The 17,500-nt window shown below is 38.1% G+C and overlaps 1 protein-coding gene across 1 annotated transcript in view; it reads right to left on the reverse strand.

The window, feature by feature from the left end:
* Positions 1-939: 939 nt before the first annotated feature.
* Positions 940-17,500, reverse strand: part of LOC115123496 (collagen alpha-1(XI) chain-like) — a 119,323-nt gene continuing 102,762 nt past the window's right edge. The window contains 12 exon segments of the mRNA XM_065002191.1: positions 940-3,094; positions 5,592-5,825; positions 5,963-6,031; positions 6,156-6,268; positions 7,551-7,869; positions 8,109-8,198; positions 13,234-13,287; positions 13,462-13,584; positions 15,265-15,318; positions 16,872-16,925; positions 17,123-17,284; positions 17,380-17,433. Of these exon segments, the coding sequence (XP_064858263.1) occupies positions 2,948-3,094; positions 5,592-5,825; positions 5,963-6,031; positions 6,156-6,268; positions 7,551-7,869; positions 8,109-8,198; positions 13,234-13,287; positions 13,462-13,584; positions 15,265-15,318; positions 16,872-16,925; positions 17,123-17,284; positions 17,380-17,433 (1,473 nt within the window). The 3' untranslated portion in view covers positions 940-2,947.

Below are 17,500 nucleotides of genomic sequence, written 5' to 3' on the forward strand. Positions count from 1 at the left end.
CACCATTGTGTCTGCTTGATTGATATTCATATCAAAATTATTAATCACAGTTATATGTGTGTGTGTGTGTGTGTGTGTGTGTGTGTGTGTGTGTGTGTGTGTGTTTCCGGATGTGTGTGGTCCTGCTCTACAATATTAATGTCAACACGTTTCGACTGCTGCTTCAGTAAGTCAGGTGAACAGTTGTCAACACATTTAGACTGCTGCTTCAGTAAGTCAGGTGAACAGTTGTCAACACATTTAGACTGCTGCTTCAGTAAGTCAGGTGAACAGTTGTCAACACATTTAGACTGCTGCTTCAGTAAGTCAGGTGAACAGTTGTCATTAACTGTCAGTAAGTCAGGTGAACAGTTGTCAACACATTTAGACTGCTGCTTCAGTAAGTCAGGTGAACAGTTGTCAACACATTTAGACTGCTGCTTCAGTAAGTCAGGTGAACAGTGAACAGTTGTCAACACATTTAGAACACATTTTTAGACTGCTGCTTCAGTAAGTCAGGTGAACAGTTGTCAACACATTTAGACTGCTGCTTCAGTAAGTCAGGTGAACAGTTGTCAACACATTTAGACTGCTGCTTCAGTAAGTCAGGTGAACAGTTGTCAACACATTTAGACTGCTGCTTCAGTAAGTCAGGTGAACAGTTGTCAACACATTTAGACTGCTGCTTCAGTAAGTCAGGTGAACAGTTGTCCACACGTTTAGACTGCTGCTTCAGTAAGTCAGGTGAACAGTTGTCAACACATTTAGACTGCTGCTTCAGTAAGTCAGGTGAACAGTTGTCAACACATTTGACTGCAGCTTCAGTCAGGTGAACAGTTGTCACCACATTGAGACTGCTGCTTCAGTAAGTCAGGTGAACAGTTGTCAACACATTTAGACTGCTGCTTCAGTAAGTCAGGTGAACAGTTGTCAACACAATGAGACTGCTGCTTCAGTAAGTCGGGTGAACAGTTGTGCACTTTTATTAAAACAGGTTATTCATTATTAAATTTTCCCACAAGTGTGAATAAAATGGCATTGTGACATCATAATCCTCTAATGTCCTGACAAGAATGTTGTTCATCATCATCATCATCATCATCATTATGTTACAAATACAAAAACAAAATGGCTGCCTTCCCTTTCCCTTTGACAAGGAAGACATACATGACATTAAACATACTCAAGTAAAAGACTGTAGCACCATGGTTGAGTATCACACAAATATACATTAGAACACAACACAAAACTGTTCATATAAAAACACACACATCAACAACACAGAATGGGGACAACATGAGGTTGGAATACAGCATCTAATTAACGTTAGTTACACGTTGTGGAAATGTTTCCCAGATGTAGAGGTGCTTCTTTGGTTTCAGGATGAATGAGTGAATATAGGAAGGAGTGAGTGTAGGAATGATGGATGAATGAATGAGTGATCAACTGTGTGAATGGACAATGTACTGTGTGTATGAATGAATGTAGGTATGGATGAATGGGTGGATGAATGAATGTAGGTATGGATGAATTAATTAATGTGGGTATGGATAAATGGATGCATGAGTGTCTGTATGAATGGGTGAATGTCTGTAAGTATGAATGAATGAGTGTCTAAGTATGAAAGGATGAAACGATGAATGGATTAATTAATTAATGAGTGTCTGTAAGAATGAATGGATGAATGGTTGAATGAATGGATGAGTGTCTGTAAGTTTGAATAGATGGATGAATGAATGGATGAGTGGATGAGTGTCTAAGTATGAACAGAGGAATCAATGAATGGATGAATTCATGAATGAGTGTGTGTGGTATGAATGAATGAGTGAATGAGTGTCTGCTGGAATGAATGGATGAATGAGCATCTGTTAGAATGAATGGATGAATGGTTGAATGAATGGATTAGTGTCTGTAATTATGAAAAGATGAATGGGTGAATGAATGAATGGATGAGTGAATGGGTGTCTGTAAGTATGAATAGATGAATCAATGAATGGATGAATTCATTAATGAGTGTCTGTAAGTATGAATGGATGACAAATGGATGAGTGTCTGTTAGTATGAATGGATGACAAATGGATGAGTGTCTGTAAGTATGAATGGATGGGTGAATGAGTGTCTGCTGGTATGAATGGATGAATGAGTGTCTGTAATTATGAATGAATGACAAATGGATGAGTGTCTGTTAGTATGAATGGATGAGTCCTGGTGTAAAGCGTTATAAATATCTATCTGATGGCGTCAGCAAGTCTCTTGGTTTTCCCTGTGTAAATGTCTGTGAATCTCAACCTCATTACCAGGCTGCTAGTATGAATGGATGAATGTCTAAGTATGAATGGATGAATGAATTCATGAATGAATGTCTGTAAGTATGAATGGATGAGTGAACGAGTGTCTGTTAGTAGGAAAGTATGAATGGATGAGTGAATGAGTGTCTGTTAGTAGGAATTAATGAATGGATGAGTGTCTGTTAGTATGAATGGATGAGTGTCTGTTAGTATGAATGGATGAGTGTCTGTTAGTATGAATGGATGAATGGGTGAATGTCTGTAAGTATGAATGAATGGATGAGTGTCTGTTAGTATGAATGAATGGATGAGTGTCTGTTAGTATGAATGTATGAGTGTCTGTTAGTATGAATGGATGAGTGTCTGTTAGTATGAATGTATGAGTGTCTGTTAGTATGAATGGATGAGTGTCTGTTAGTATGAATGGATGAGTGTCTGTTAGTATGAATGGATGCGTGTCTGTTAGTATGAATGGATGAGTGTCTGTTAGTATGAATGGATGAGTGCTGTGGTAAAGCTATATAAATATCTCTCTGGCGGCATCAGTCAGTCTCCTGGTTTCCCCTGTGGAAATGTCCGTGGATCTCAACCCTGTTACCGGCCGTCTCATCCCGGTTACCGGCCGTCTCATCCCGGTTACCGGCCGTCTCATCCCGGTTACCGGCCGTGGAGGGCTGCCGTTAACCGTTGAAGCAGACGGGACCCAGTTGGAAGCCAAATTTCTGGTTGTTGTGTCCGAAGTCAGAGACAGAGACGTCGATGAGGGGGAGAGAGTCTGACTGAGGGGCATCAAACTCTAACACCGTCCGTTCCTGACCTGAACCAGACTACAGGGAGAGATGGAGGAGCACATCAACAGATATTACACATGTACTACTGTGTGTGTAGTGTGTAGTGTGTAGTGTGTGTGTGTAGTGTGTAGTGTGTGGTGTGTGTGTGTAGTGTGTGTGTCCGTTCCTGACCTGAACCAGACTACAGGGAGAGATGGAGGAAAACATGTCATCAACATGTTAGGCGGCTCAAAGATTTGTAAAAGAATTGTTGCATTTAAAAAATATAATAATAATTTCATATTTTCTATAATATTACAATGATATTCTTTTATTATATTCTTATTTTCAATGATATTCTGATTTAGAACCTTTGGTCTTTGGTGGTCTCTGTGATAGTGGTGGCGTTAGGACAGGTTGTATCAACAGTGTTGTGGTGATAGTGGTGGCGTTAGGACAGGTTGTATCAACAGTGTTTTGGTGATAGTGGTGGCGTTAGGACAGGTTGTATCAACAGTGTTGTGGTGATAGTGGTGGCGTTAGGACAGGTTGTATCAACAGTGTTGTGGTGATAGTGGTGGCGTTAGGACAGGTTGTATCAACAGTGTTGTGGTGATAGTGGTGGCGTTAGGACAGGTTGTATCAACAGTGTTGTGGTGATAGTGGTGGCGTTAGGACAGGTTGTATCAACAGTGTTTTGGTGATAGTGTGATAGTGGTGGCGTTAGGACAGGTTGTATCAACAGTGTTGTGGTGATAGTGGTGGCGTTAGGACAGGTTATATCAACAGTGTTTTGGTGATAGTGGTGGCGTTAGGACAGGTTGTATCAACAGTGTTTTGGTGATAGTGGTGGCGTTAGGACAGGTTGTATCAACAGTGTTTTGGTGATAGAGGTGGTGTAGGATAGGTTGTATCAACAGTGTTTTGGTGATAGTGGTGGCGTTAGGACAGGTTGTATCAACAGTGTTTTGGTGATGGTGGTGGCGTTAGGACAGGTTGTATCAACAGTGTTTTGGTGATAGAGGTGGTGTAGGATAGGTTGTATCAACAGTGTTTTGGTGATAGTGGTGGCGTTAGGACAGGTTGTATCAACAGTGTTTTGGTGATGGTGGTGGTGTTAGGACAGGTTGTATCAACAGTGTTTTGGTGATAGTGGTGGCGTTAGGACAGGTTGTATCAACAGTGTTTTTGTGATAGTGGTGGCGTTAGGACAGGTTGTATCAACAGTGTTTTGGTGATAGTGGTGGCGTTAGGACAGGTTGTATCAACAGTGTTTTGGTGATAGTGTGATAGTGGTGGCGTTAGGACAGGTTGTATCAACAGTGTTTTGGTGATAGTGTGATAGTGGTGGCTTTAGGACAGGTTGTATCAACAGTGTTTTGGTTATAGTGTGATAGTGGTGGCTTTAGGACAGGTTGTATCAACAGTGTTTTAGTGATAGTGTGATAGTGGTGGCATTAGGACAGGTTGTATCAACAGTGTTTTAGTGATAGTGTGATAGTGGTGGCTTTAGGACAGGTTGTATCAACAGTGTTTTGGTGATAGTGGTGGCGTTAGGACAGGTTGTATCAACAGTGTTTTGGTGATAGTGTGATAGTGGTGGCGTTAGGACAGGTTGTATCAACAGTGTTTTAGTGATAGTGTGATAGTGGTGGCATTAGGACAGGTTGTATCAACAGTGTTTTAGTGATAGTGTGATAGTGGTGGCTTTAGGACAGGTTGTATCAACAGTGTTTTAGTGATAGTGTGATAGTGGTGGCTTTAGGACAGGTTGTGTCAACAGTGTTTTGGTTATAGTGTGATAGTGGTGGCTTTAGGACAGGTTGTGTCAACAGTGTGGCTGTTGTTCCTAGTCATGTTAATGTAGGTGCTGTCTCCGTGTTGTTAAAGATTGTTTCGCTTGGTAACAGTGTTTGTTACCTGGCAGCCGTCGTGCAGTGCTGTGATGTAGTGTGTCTGTTACCTGGCAGCGGTGTGTCTGTTACCTGGCAGCAGTGTGTCTGTTACCTGGCAGCAGTGTGTCTGTTACCTGGCAGCAGTGTGTCTGTTACCTGGCAGCCATCGTGCAGCGCTGTGATGTAGTGTCTGTTACCTGGCAGCCGTCGTGCAGCGCTGTGATGTAGTGTCTGTTACCTGGCAGCCGTCGTGCAGCGCTGTGATGTAGTGTCTGTTACCTGGCAGCAGTGTGTCTGTTACCTGGCGGCCATCGTGCAGCGCTGTGATGTAGTGTCTGTTACCTGGCAGCCGTCGTGCAGCGCTGTGATGTAGTGTGTCTGTTACCTGGCAGCGGTGTGTCTGTTACCTGGCAGCAGTGTGTCTGTTACCTGGCAGCAGTGTGTCTGTTACCTGGCAGCAGTGTGTCTGTTACCTGGCAGCCATCGTGCAGCGCTGTGATGTAGTGTCTGTTACCTGGCAGCCGTCGTGCAGCGCTGTGATGTAGTGTCTGTTACCTGGCAGCCGTCGTGCAGCGCTGTGATGTAGTGTCTGTTACCTGGCAGCAGTGTGTCTGTTACCTGGCGGCCATCGTGCAGCGCTGTGATGTAGTGTCTGTTACCTGGCAGCCGTCGTGCAGCGCTGTGATGTAGTGTGTGTCCTGGTGCGTGAGCTCCTCTCCACTGCTCCCTCTGAAGCGCAGCGCGTGCTGGTGGCTGAAGGTGGCGGTATGGAGCCAGGCAGCTGAGTTCTGACAGTGGTAGGTGAACGTCTGTCTGGATGAAGCACTCAACAGCTTAAGAAACACCAACTGGACTACATGGACCGGACTGCCATCTGAACCGGAATAGGAGAACTAGGGAGGGAGGGAGGGAGGGAGGGAGGGAGAGAGAGAGAGAGAGAGAGAGAGAGAGAGGGGGCATTGAGTATGAAAAAGGGATATATCATAGAGAGAGCAGGATCACAAGAAACACACACACACACACTGCGTACCTGCTTTCCTTTCCTGAACTGGCTGTACCAGGTACCAGGTTTCTCTCCTTTCCAGGAACTCAGCTTCACCTGTAGAAGACACGTCAGTCATTACAGTACATTCATCACTTCTCACTATACTGAACCCAGCTCTACCTGTAGTGATTTGTCCCTCGCTCACATGGAGGAGAGGAGAGTGATCGTGTGGACTCACCGATTGGAACTTCATGTCAGGGTACAGACATGTCTCTCCATCGGCCGTGAAGTTACAGAACACCTTGAAGGAGTCTCTATGGCAACCCTGGTTAGGGTCTATCCAGTACTCACCTACGTCGGGGGGGGGGGTAGATTTGGGGAAGAGAGAGGTGGGAAAGAGAGAGGGCGTGTAAGCTCTGTTGATAATTTGATTATATAGGTTGTACATTGTTGATGTAGTGACAGACAGAGGTAGATATACTGAGAGGTAGGTACCATCAGTGAACTCTGGTGAGACAGAGAGATAGATGTATAGATTGACAGAGAGATAGACAGAGAGATAGATGTATAGATTGACAGAGAGATAGACAGAGAGATAGATGTATAGATTGACAGAGAGATAGACAGAGAGATAGATGTATAGATTGACAGAGAGATAGACAGAGAGATAGATGTATAGATTGACAGAGAGATAGACAGAGAGATAGATGTATAGATTGACAGAGAGATAGACAGAGAGATAGATGTATAGATTGATATAGAGATAGATGTATAGACAGATAGATGTATAGATTGATATAGAGATAGACAGAGAGATAGATGTATATACTGATATAGAGATAGACAGAGAGATAGATGTATAGATTGATATAGAGATAGACAGAGAGATAGATGTATAGACTGATATAGAGATAGATGTATCGATTGATATAGAGATAGACGTATAGACTGATATAGAGATAGACAGATAGATGTATAGATTGATATAGAGATAGATAGAGAGATAGATGTATAGACTGATATAGAGATAGACAGATAGATGTATAGATTGATATAGAGATAGACAGAGAGATAGATGTATAGACTGATATAGAGATAGACAGAGAGATAGATGTATAGATTGATATAGAGATAGACAGAGAGATAGATGTATAGACTGATATAGAGATAGATAGAGAGATAGATGTATCGATTGATATAGAGATAGACAGAGAGATAGATGTATAGACTGATATAGAGATAGATAGAGAGATAGATGTATCGATTGATATAGAGATAGACAGAGAGATAGATGTATAGACTGATATAGAGATAGATAGAGAGATAGATGTATAGATTGATAAGAGATGGATAGAGAGAGATGTATAGATTGATATAGAGATAGATGTATAGATTGATATAGAGATAGACAGAGAGATAGATGTGTAGATTGATATAGAGATTGTGATAGATAGAGAGATATATATATGTATAGAGATAGATATATGTATAGAGATAGATAGATAGATAGATAGATAGATAGATAGATAGATAGATAGATAGATAGATAGATAGATAGATAGATAGATAGATAGATAGATAGATAGATAGATAGATAGATAGATAGATAGATGAGTGAAAGTGAGGTATGTACCATCAGTGTACTTTGGGAACAACAGCTGTAGCTCCTTGCAGGTTCGGGCTGGATACTGGTAGGTCCCCAGGGGGGTCCTCAGACCCTCTACCTCCGTCCTCATAGAAGAGAGAGAAGCAAACACCTCCTCCATCTCTTTCTCCTCCTCCTGCCCTGCCTGGTCTGCCTGCATCCTCTCCTCCTCTCCCTCCTCCCTTCCCTCCATCCCCTCTTGCTCTTCCTCGTCTTCCAGAGCGGCCCCGTCAAAGGAAGAGTGTTGCCTCCTCCTCCTTCCTCTCTCCTGCACCGGGAGAGACTGAAGACCCACCGCAGGGAGACCCTGAGAGGAGGAGAGGCATTTCTAAATGAGGTTCTAAGGTTCTATGTGAAGGTTTCATGTTATCTTCTGAGGTTCTGATGGAGGTTCTATGTGAAGGTTCTAGGTGATGTTCTAAGGTTCTATTTGGAGGTTATTTGTGGAGGTTCTATGCAGTGGTTCTTGGTGTGGCTCTATGGTTTTATGTGGAGATTCTAGGTGAAGTTCTAAGGTTCTAAGCAGATGTAATTGGTGGAACTCACAGGAGGTCCAGGAGGGCCAGCAGGACCTGTATCTCCGATAGCACCAATGGGACCCTGATTCCCTTTAGAACCCTTCTGTCCTACTCTACCCTGAGAGAGAGAGAGAGAGAGAGAGAGAGAGAGAGAGAGAGAGAGAGAGAGAGAGAGAGCATGCATGACACAGAAAGAGAGAGAGAGAAAGAGAGAGAGAGGGAGAAAGCAAATTATTTGACAATGGTTACTGATCAAAACCTTAGAAAAACCTTGACAAAGTACAGGCTCAGTGAGCACAGCCTTTCCATTGAGAAGGGTAGACACAGGAAAACCTGGCTCCCTGTAGAGGAAAGGCTGTGCAACCACTGCACCACAGCAGAACCTGAGACAGAGCTGCATTTCCTGACAAAATGTCAAAAATATAAAACCACAGAGATCCTTTCAGTAACATAACATAATTATAACAATAATAAATAGTAACAATAAACCGTAAATAGTAATAGTGATAGTGGAAAGTGTGTCTTCTGTGATAGTAATAGTAATAGTGATAGTGATAGTACAAATAGGCAGATAGTAATAGTAAATCTCGAGTCTGATAAAAAGCCAAATAGTAATAGTATAGTGATAGTAATAGTAATAGTAAATAGTGATAGTAAAAAATAGTAATAGTGATAGTAATAGTGATAGTATAGTAATAGTAATAGTGATAATCTAAAAGTTGTGAAAAAGTAATAGTGATAGTTTCTGAATAGTAATAGTGATAGTAATATGTAATAGTAATTTGTAGTGTCAAGATAGTAATAGTGATAGTGATAGTAATAGTGGTGGCGTAATAGTGAATAGATAAGTGATAGTAATAGTGATAGTGTATATAGTAATAGTGAATAGTAATAGATAGTAATAGTGATAGTAATAGTGAGTAGTAATAGTGATAGTAATGAATAGTATAGTGATAGGATATTTGTCTGTAAATAGTAATAGTAATAGTGATAGTGATAGTAATAGTGAATAGTAATAGTAATCTCTAGTGATAGTAATAGTGATAGTATAGTAATTCCCAGTGATAGTGAATAGTAATAGTGATAGTTGGCTGATAATAGTAATAGTGATAGCTGATTTGAGCAAAAAAAGCAGGTAGTAATAGTGATGATGATAGTAATAAACCTCCAATAGTAATAGTAATAGTGATAGTGATAGTAATAGTAATAGTGATAGGCTAATAGTAATAGTTTGTGAGCACATAGTGATAGTGATAACCTGAACAAAACATCACACAAAGTAGTAATAGTAGCTGATAGTGAACTAGTGAAAAGATGGGATACCACCAATATAGTCAATAGTGATAGTGCAATCACATATAGTGTTCAAGTAAAAGTTAAAATTTAATATTTGTTTTAGTGATAGTAATAGTGATAGATTTTTGCACTTTATTTTTTGTAATAGTGATAGTAATAGTTCAGTAGTGGATATAGTTGCTAGTAATAGTAAAATAGTAATAGTAATAGTGAATAGTAATAATGTTATGTTATAGTAATAGTTATATAAAGAAATAGTAATAGTGTCTAGTTGATAGTGATAGTAGATAGTGATAGTGAATAGTAATAGTATTTGTAATAGTAGGTAGTGATAGTGATAGTAATAGTATAGTAATAATGATAACAGTCCGATAGTGATAGTAATAGTGATAGTGCAATAGTGCATTTCCTGAGTAAAAATAGTAATAGTAACATAGTAATAGTAATAGTAATAAGTGATAGTAATAGTAATAGTAATAGTGATAGTAATAGTGATAGTAATAGTGATAGTAATAGTAATAGTAATAGTAATAGTGATAGTGATAGTGATAGTAATAGTGATAGTAATAGTGATAGTAATAGTGATAGTATAGTAATAGTAATAGTGATAGTAATAGTAATAGTAATAGTAATAGTGATAGTAATAGTGATAGTAATAGTGATAGTAATAGTGATAGTAATAGTGATAGTGATAGTAATAGTAATAGTGATAGTAATAGTAATAGTAATAGTAATAGTAATAGTAATAGTAATAGTAATAGTGATAGTGATAGTGATAGTGATAGTAATAGTGATACTATTAATAGTAATAGCGATAGTAATAGTGATAGTAATAGTAATAGTGATAGTGATAGTAATAGTGATAGTAATAGTAATAGTAATAGTGATACTATTAATAGTAATAGTGATAGTAATAGTGATAGTAATAGTGATAGTGATAGTGATAGTAATAGTGATAGTAATAGTAATAGTAATAGTGATAGTAATAGTGATAGTAATAGTAATAGTGATAGTAATAGTGATAGTAATAGTAATAATAGTGATAGTAATAGTAATAGTGATAGTGAATAGTAATAGTAATAGTGATAGTAATAGTAATAGTAATAGTAATAGTGATAGTAATAGGAATAGTAATAGTGATAGTGATAGTAATAGTGATAGTGATAGTAATAGTAATAGTAGTAATAGTGATAGTAATAGTAATAGTGATAGTGATAGTAATAGTGATAGTAATAGTAATAGTAATAGTGATATAGTAATAGTAATAGTAATAGTAATAGTATAGTAATAGTGATAGTAATAGTGATAGTAATAGTAATAGTAATAGTAATAGTAATAGTGATAGTGATAGTGATAGTGATAGTAATAGTAATAGTGATAGTGATAGCGATAGTGATAGTAATAGTGATAGTAATAGTGATAGCGATAGTGATAGTAATAGTAATAGTGATACTAATAGTAATAGTAATAGTAATAGTGATAGTAATAGGAATAGTAATAGTGAATAGTGATAGTAATAGTGATAGTAATAGTAATAGTGATAGTGATAGTGATAGTAATAGTAATAGTAATAGTAATAGTGATAGTAATAGTGATAGTAATAGTAATAGTGATAGTAATAGTAATAGTGATAGTAATAGTAATAGTGATAGTAATAGGAATAGTAATAGTGATAGTGATAGTAATAGTGATAGTAATAGTAATAGTGATACTATTAATAGTAATAGTGATAGTAATAGTGATAGTAATAGTAATAGTAATAGTGATAGTAATAGTAATAGTGATAGTAATAGTAATAGTGATAGTAATAGTAATAGTGATAGTGATAGTAATAGTGATAGTAATAGTGATAGTAATAGTAATAGTGATAGTAATAATAGTAATAGTGATAGTAATAGTGATAGTAATAGTAATAGTGATAGTAATAGTGATAGTAATAGTAATAGTGATAGTAATAGTGATAGTGATAATAGTAATAGTGATAGTAATAGTAATAGTAATAGTGATAGTAATAGTAAGTAATAGTAATAGTGATAGGAATAGTGATAGTAATAGTAATAGTAATAGTGATAGGAATAGTAATAGTGATAGTAATAGTAATAGTAATAGTGATAGTAAATAGTAATAGTGATAGTAATAGTGATAGTAATAGTAAGTAATAGTATAGTGATAGTAATAGTAATAGTGATAGTAATAGTGATAGTAATAGTGATAGTAATAGTGATAGTAGTGATAGTAATAGTAATAGTAATAGTGATAGTAATAGTGATAGTGATAGTAATAGTGATAGTGATAGTAATAATAATAGTGATAGTAATAGTAATAATAGTAATAGTAAGTAATAGTAATAGTAATAGTAAGTAATAGTAATAGTAATAGTAATATAATAATGTAATAATAGTATAGTAATATTAATGTAATAAATAGTAATAGTATTAATGTAATAATAGTAAGTAATATTAATGTAATAATAGTAATAGTAATATTAATAGTAATAAATAGTAATAGTATTAATGTAATAATAGTAAGTAATATTAATGTAATAATAGTAAGTAGTATTAATGTAATAATAGTAATAGTATAGTATAGTAATGTAAGTAATAGTAATAGTAATAATGTAAAATAGTAATAGTATTAATGTAATAATAGTAAGTAATAGTAATAGTAATAATAGTAAGTATTAATAGTAATAGTAATAATAGTAAGTAATAGTAATGTAATAATAGTAAGTAGTATTAATGTAATAATAGTAAGTAGTATTAATGTAATAATAGTAATAAGTAGTATTAATGTAATAATAGTAAGTAATATTAATGTAATAATAGTAAGTAATATTAATGTAATAATAGTAAGTAGTATTAATGTATAAATAGTAAGTAGTATTAATGTAATAATAGTAAGTAATAGTATTAATGTAATAATAATAGTAATAGTATAGTAATGTAATAATGATAGTAGTGATAGTAATAGTAAAATAATAGTATAGTAATAATATAGTGATAATGTAATAATAATAGTAAGTAGTATTAATGTAATAGTAATAGAAATAGTATAGATACTTAAGAGAGACCAAGTAGTATTAATGTAATAACCTGTGGAACATTAGTATCCTAAATAGACCAAATAGACCCTTCCTTAAAGAAACAACAAACAAGTAATATTAATGTAACAACATGTAGTAGTTTGTAATTGTAACCAGTATAGTAACTTGTGCTGGAACGGTCCAGGATTCAGTGGTAAGGCGAAAGGTAAACAGTGTGTATTAACCAAGAGCCTAATAGTGTGTGTAATATTAATGTAATAATAGTAAGTAGTATTAATGTAATAATAATAGTAAGTAATATTAATGTAATAATAGTAAGTAATAATAATGTAATAATAGTAAGTAGTATTAATGTAATAATAGTAAGTAATATTAATGTAATAATAGTAAGTAGTATTAATGTAATAATAGTAAGTAGTATTAATGTAATAATAGTAAGTAATATTAATGTAATAATAGTATTAATGTAATAATAGTAAGTAGTATTAATGTAATGTGTATATTAATGTAATAATAATAGTAAGTAGTATTAATGTAATAATTAGTAAGTAGTATTAATGTAATAATAGTAAGTAGTATTAATGTAATAATAGTAAGTAGTATTAATGTAATAATAATAGTAAGTAGTATTAATGTAATAATAGTAAGTAGTATTAATGTAATAATAGTAAGTAGTATTAATGTAATAATAATAGTAAGTAATATTAATGTAATAATAATAGTAACTAATTGTAATAGTGATAGTATGTAATAATAACAGTAATAATAATAGTAAGTAATTGTAATAGTAATAGAAATAGATAGTGATACTCACAGAGAGACCAGGTAGACCTGGAGGACCATTAGGACCTGCTAGACCAACCAGACCCTGAAACAACAAACACACCGTCAATGCAACAACATGTAATGTGATGCAGGTGGTTTGCAACCACTATAAGTAACTTTGCTGGACACGGTCCAGGATTCAGTTGAAAGGGCAAACACAGTGTGTATCAGACCAAGAGCCTTGGTGTGTGTGTGTGTGTGTGTGTGTGTGTGTCACCTCGTCTCCTTTGGGTCCCAGTAGACCCTGGTTCCCTGGAAATCCTCTGTCTCCCTTCTCTGCCCCTAAATAACACTCACTGATAGAGGATGCCCCCATAACAGCCACAGATAGCAGTGACCCCTCACATAACACACACTTAGATAGCACTGTGATGCCCCTACACACATAACACACACTTAGATAGCACTGTGATGCCCCTACACACATAACACACACTTAGATAGCACTGTGATGACCCTACACACATAACACACACTTAGATAGCACAGTGATGCCCCTACACACATAACACACACTTAGATAGCACTGGGACTTAGATAACACACACTTAGATAGTATGTGTGATGACCCTACACACACATACAGTGAGGGAAAAAAGTATTTGATCCCCTGCTGATTTTGTACATTAGCCCACTGACAAAGAAATTATTAGTCTATAATTTTAATGTTAGGTTTATTTGAACAGTGAGAGACAGAATATCAACAAAAAGATCTTCTCCAAGTCATTAAGGTTTGGCAACTCGAACCTTCAGCTCCCTCCACAGATTTTCTATGGGATTAAGGTCTGGAGACTGGCTAGGCCACTCCAGGACCTTAATATGCTTCTTCTTGAGCCACTCCTTTGTTGCCTTGGCTGTGTGTTTTGGGTCATTGTCATGCTGGAATACCCATCCACGACCCATGTTCAATGCCCTGGCTGAGGGAAGGAGGTTCTCACCCAAGATTTGATGGTACATGGCCCCGTCCATCGACCCTTTGATGCGGTGAAGTTGTCCTGTCCCCTTAGCAGAAAAACACCCCCAAAGCATAATGTTTCCACCTCCATGTTTGACGGTGGGGATGGTGTTCTTGGGGTCAAAGGCAGCATTTATCCTCCAGGTTGAGTTGATGCCAAAGAGCTCCATTTTGGTCTCATCTGACCACAACACTTTCACCCAGTTGTCCTCTGAATCATTCAGATGTTCATTGGCAAACTTCAGATGGGCATGTATATGTGCTTTCTTGAGCAAGGGGACCTTGCGGGCAATACAGGATTTCAGTCCTTCAATGCGTAGTGTGATGCCAATTGTTTTCTTGGTGACTATGGTCCCAGCTGCCTTGAGATCATTGACAAGATCCTCCCGTGTAGTTCTGGGCTGATTCCTCATTGTTCTCATGATCATTGCAACTCCACGAGGTGAGATCTTGCATGGAGCCCCAGGCCGAGGGAGATTGACAGTTCTTTAGTGTTTCTTCCATTTGCGAATAATCGCACCAACTGTTGTCACCTTCTCACCAAGCTGCTTGGCGATGGTCTTGTAGCCCATTCCAGCCTTGTGTAGGTCTATAATCTTGTCCCTGACATCCTTGGAGAGCTCTTTGGTCTTGGCCATGGTGGAGGGTTTGGAATCTGATTGATTGATTGCTTCTGTGGACAGGTGTCTTTTATACAGGTAACAAACTGAGATTAGGAGGACTCCCTTTAAGAGTGTGCTCATAATCTCAGCTTGTTACCTGTATAAAAGACACCTGGGAGCCAGAAACCTTTCTGATTGAGAGGGGGGTCAAATACTTATTTCCCTCATTAAAATGCAAATGAATGTATAACATTGTTGACATGCGTTTTTCTGGATTTTTTGTTGTTGTTATTCTGTCTCTCAATGTTCAAATAAACCTCCCATTAACATTATAGACGGATCATTTCTTTGTCAAGTGGGCAAACGTACAAAATCAGCAGGGGATCAAATACTGTTTTCCCTCACTGTAGCACACACTTAGTTAGCACTGGGGGGGGGGGGGTCTGTGTGTGTGTGTTGTCACCTTGTCTCCCTTCCTGCCTGGATCTCCCTTCAACCCCGGTAGTCCTGGAGGACCCTGTGGGAAAGAGGACAGAGAGCAAAGGTGACAGAGGTCAAGCTAGAGCTCAAACTAGAGGTCAGAGTAGAGTTCCAAGGTCAGATAGGGTTCCGTCCCAAATGGTACCCTGTTCCCTATATAGTGCACTACTTTAGACCAGGGCACATAGGTCTTCCTATTCCCTATGTAGTGCACTACTTTAGACCAGGGCACATAGGTCTTCCTATTCCCTATATAGTGCACTACTTTAGACCAGGGCACATAGGACTTCCTATTCCCTATATAGTGCACTACTTTAGATCAGGGTACATAGATCTAGGGCAAATTGGGACACAACCTTAGTAAACTAGCCTTAGTAAACTAGTCTTAATAAACCAGCCATGTAAATTATCCTTAGTAAACTAGCCATAGTAAATCAGCCTTAGGAAACGAGCCTTAGTAAACTAGCCTTAGTAAACCAGCCTAGCCTTAATAAACTAGCCTAAAAACTAGCCTGAGTAAACTAGCCTTAGTAAACTAGCCTAGGTAAACTAGCCTTAGTAAACTAGCCTTAGTAAACCAGCCTTAGTAAACCAGCCTTAGTAAACCAGCCTTAGTAAACTAGCCTTGGTAAACTAGCCTCGGTAACCTAGTCTTAGTAAATTAGCCTAAGTAAACCAGCCTTAGTAAACTAGCCTTAGTAAACCAGCCTTAGTAAACTAGCCTGTGACTGTAAACTAGCCTCGGTAACCTAGTCTTAGTAAATTAGCCTAAGTAAACTGAGCCTGTAGTAAATGTAGGGTCTTAGTAAACCAGCCTTGTAGTAAACTAGCCTTAGTAAACCAGGGCTGTAGTAAACAGGATGTAGGGTCTTAGTAAACCAGCCTTAGGTAAACTAGCCTGACGATAGGGCTGTAACATAGTCTTAGTAAACTGAACCTTAGTAAACTGAGATAGGGCTAAACAGGATAACTTAGTAGTTTGAGATAGGGCTGTAGACTGATACAGGATGTATGGGTCTATAGTAGTGACTGAGATAGGGCTGTAGACCGATACAGGATGTATGGGTCTATAGTAGTGACTGAGATAGGGCTGTAGACCGATACAGGATGTATGGGTCTATAGTAGTGACTGAGATAGGGCTGTAGACCGATACAGGATGTATGGGTCTATAGTAGTGACTGAGATAGGGCTGTAGACCGATACAGGATGTATGGGTCTATAGTAGTGACTGTCTATAGTAGATAGGGCTGTAGACCGATACAGGATGTTTGGGTCTATAGTAGTGACTGATGTAGGGTCTATAGGGCTGTAGACCGATACAGGATGTATGGGTCTATAGTAGTGACTGAGATAGGGCTGTATGGGTCTATAGTAGTGACTGAGATAGGGCTGTAGACCGATACAGGATGTATGGGTCTATAGTAGTGACTGAGATAGGGCTGTAGACTGTAGAGAAAGGGACAACGGATGGAGTGGGATGGAAGGATGGAGAGATGGATGATAAAGGTGTAGACTGAGGATAAAGGGACAACGGATGGAGTGGGATGGAAGGATGGAGAGATGGATGATAAAGGTGTAGACTGTTTTACCATGGGTCCTGGTGGTCCTGTTACGCCTGGTGGTCCATTTAAACCTTGTTCCCCCTGAGAGAGAGAGAGAGAGAGAGAGAGAGAGAGAGAGAGAGAGAGAGAGAGACATTAATTGGTTTTATTTGAACTGTATTGTCATTGATGAAGTTGATCAGTTTTACATTCTCAGTATAGTACATCTGGCATATGAGGTTGTGTGGTCATGAGTTGACAGGCCCGGGGTCAGGGTGTGTGTGTGTGTGTGTGCTCACCGCTGGGCCAGGGATCCCTCTGAGACCACTAGGACCTGGTTTACCAGAATGTCCCTGGGCTCCCACCGGTCCTGTCTTCCCCAGGAGACCCTCCAACCCTGGAGATCCCTTCCCTCCTTTCATCCCCGCTTTCCCCTGCTTCCCTTCTTTACCCAGGTGACCCTAACAGGGAAATAAAGGAATATTTAAGATGTTGAAATTACATATGAACTAACTAACACACAGTGACACTCTCTCTCTCTCTCTCTCTCTCTCACCCTGCGTCCCGGTGGTCCTGAGGGCCCGGGTTCCCCTGATGCTCCTGGTGGACCCTACAGAAAACAACAATGAAACCCCTCAAGTTGTAGAAAACACCTGAAACGTCTGAACAACGAGACA

This window comes from Oncorhynchus nerka, linkage group LG15 (assembly GCF_034236695.1).
Source record: "Oncorhynchus nerka isolate Pitt River linkage group LG15, Oner_Uvic_2.0, whole genome shotgun sequence".
NCBI classification, from domain to species: domain Eukaryota; kingdom Metazoa; phylum Chordata; class Actinopteri; order Salmoniformes; family Salmonidae; genus Oncorhynchus; species Oncorhynchus nerka.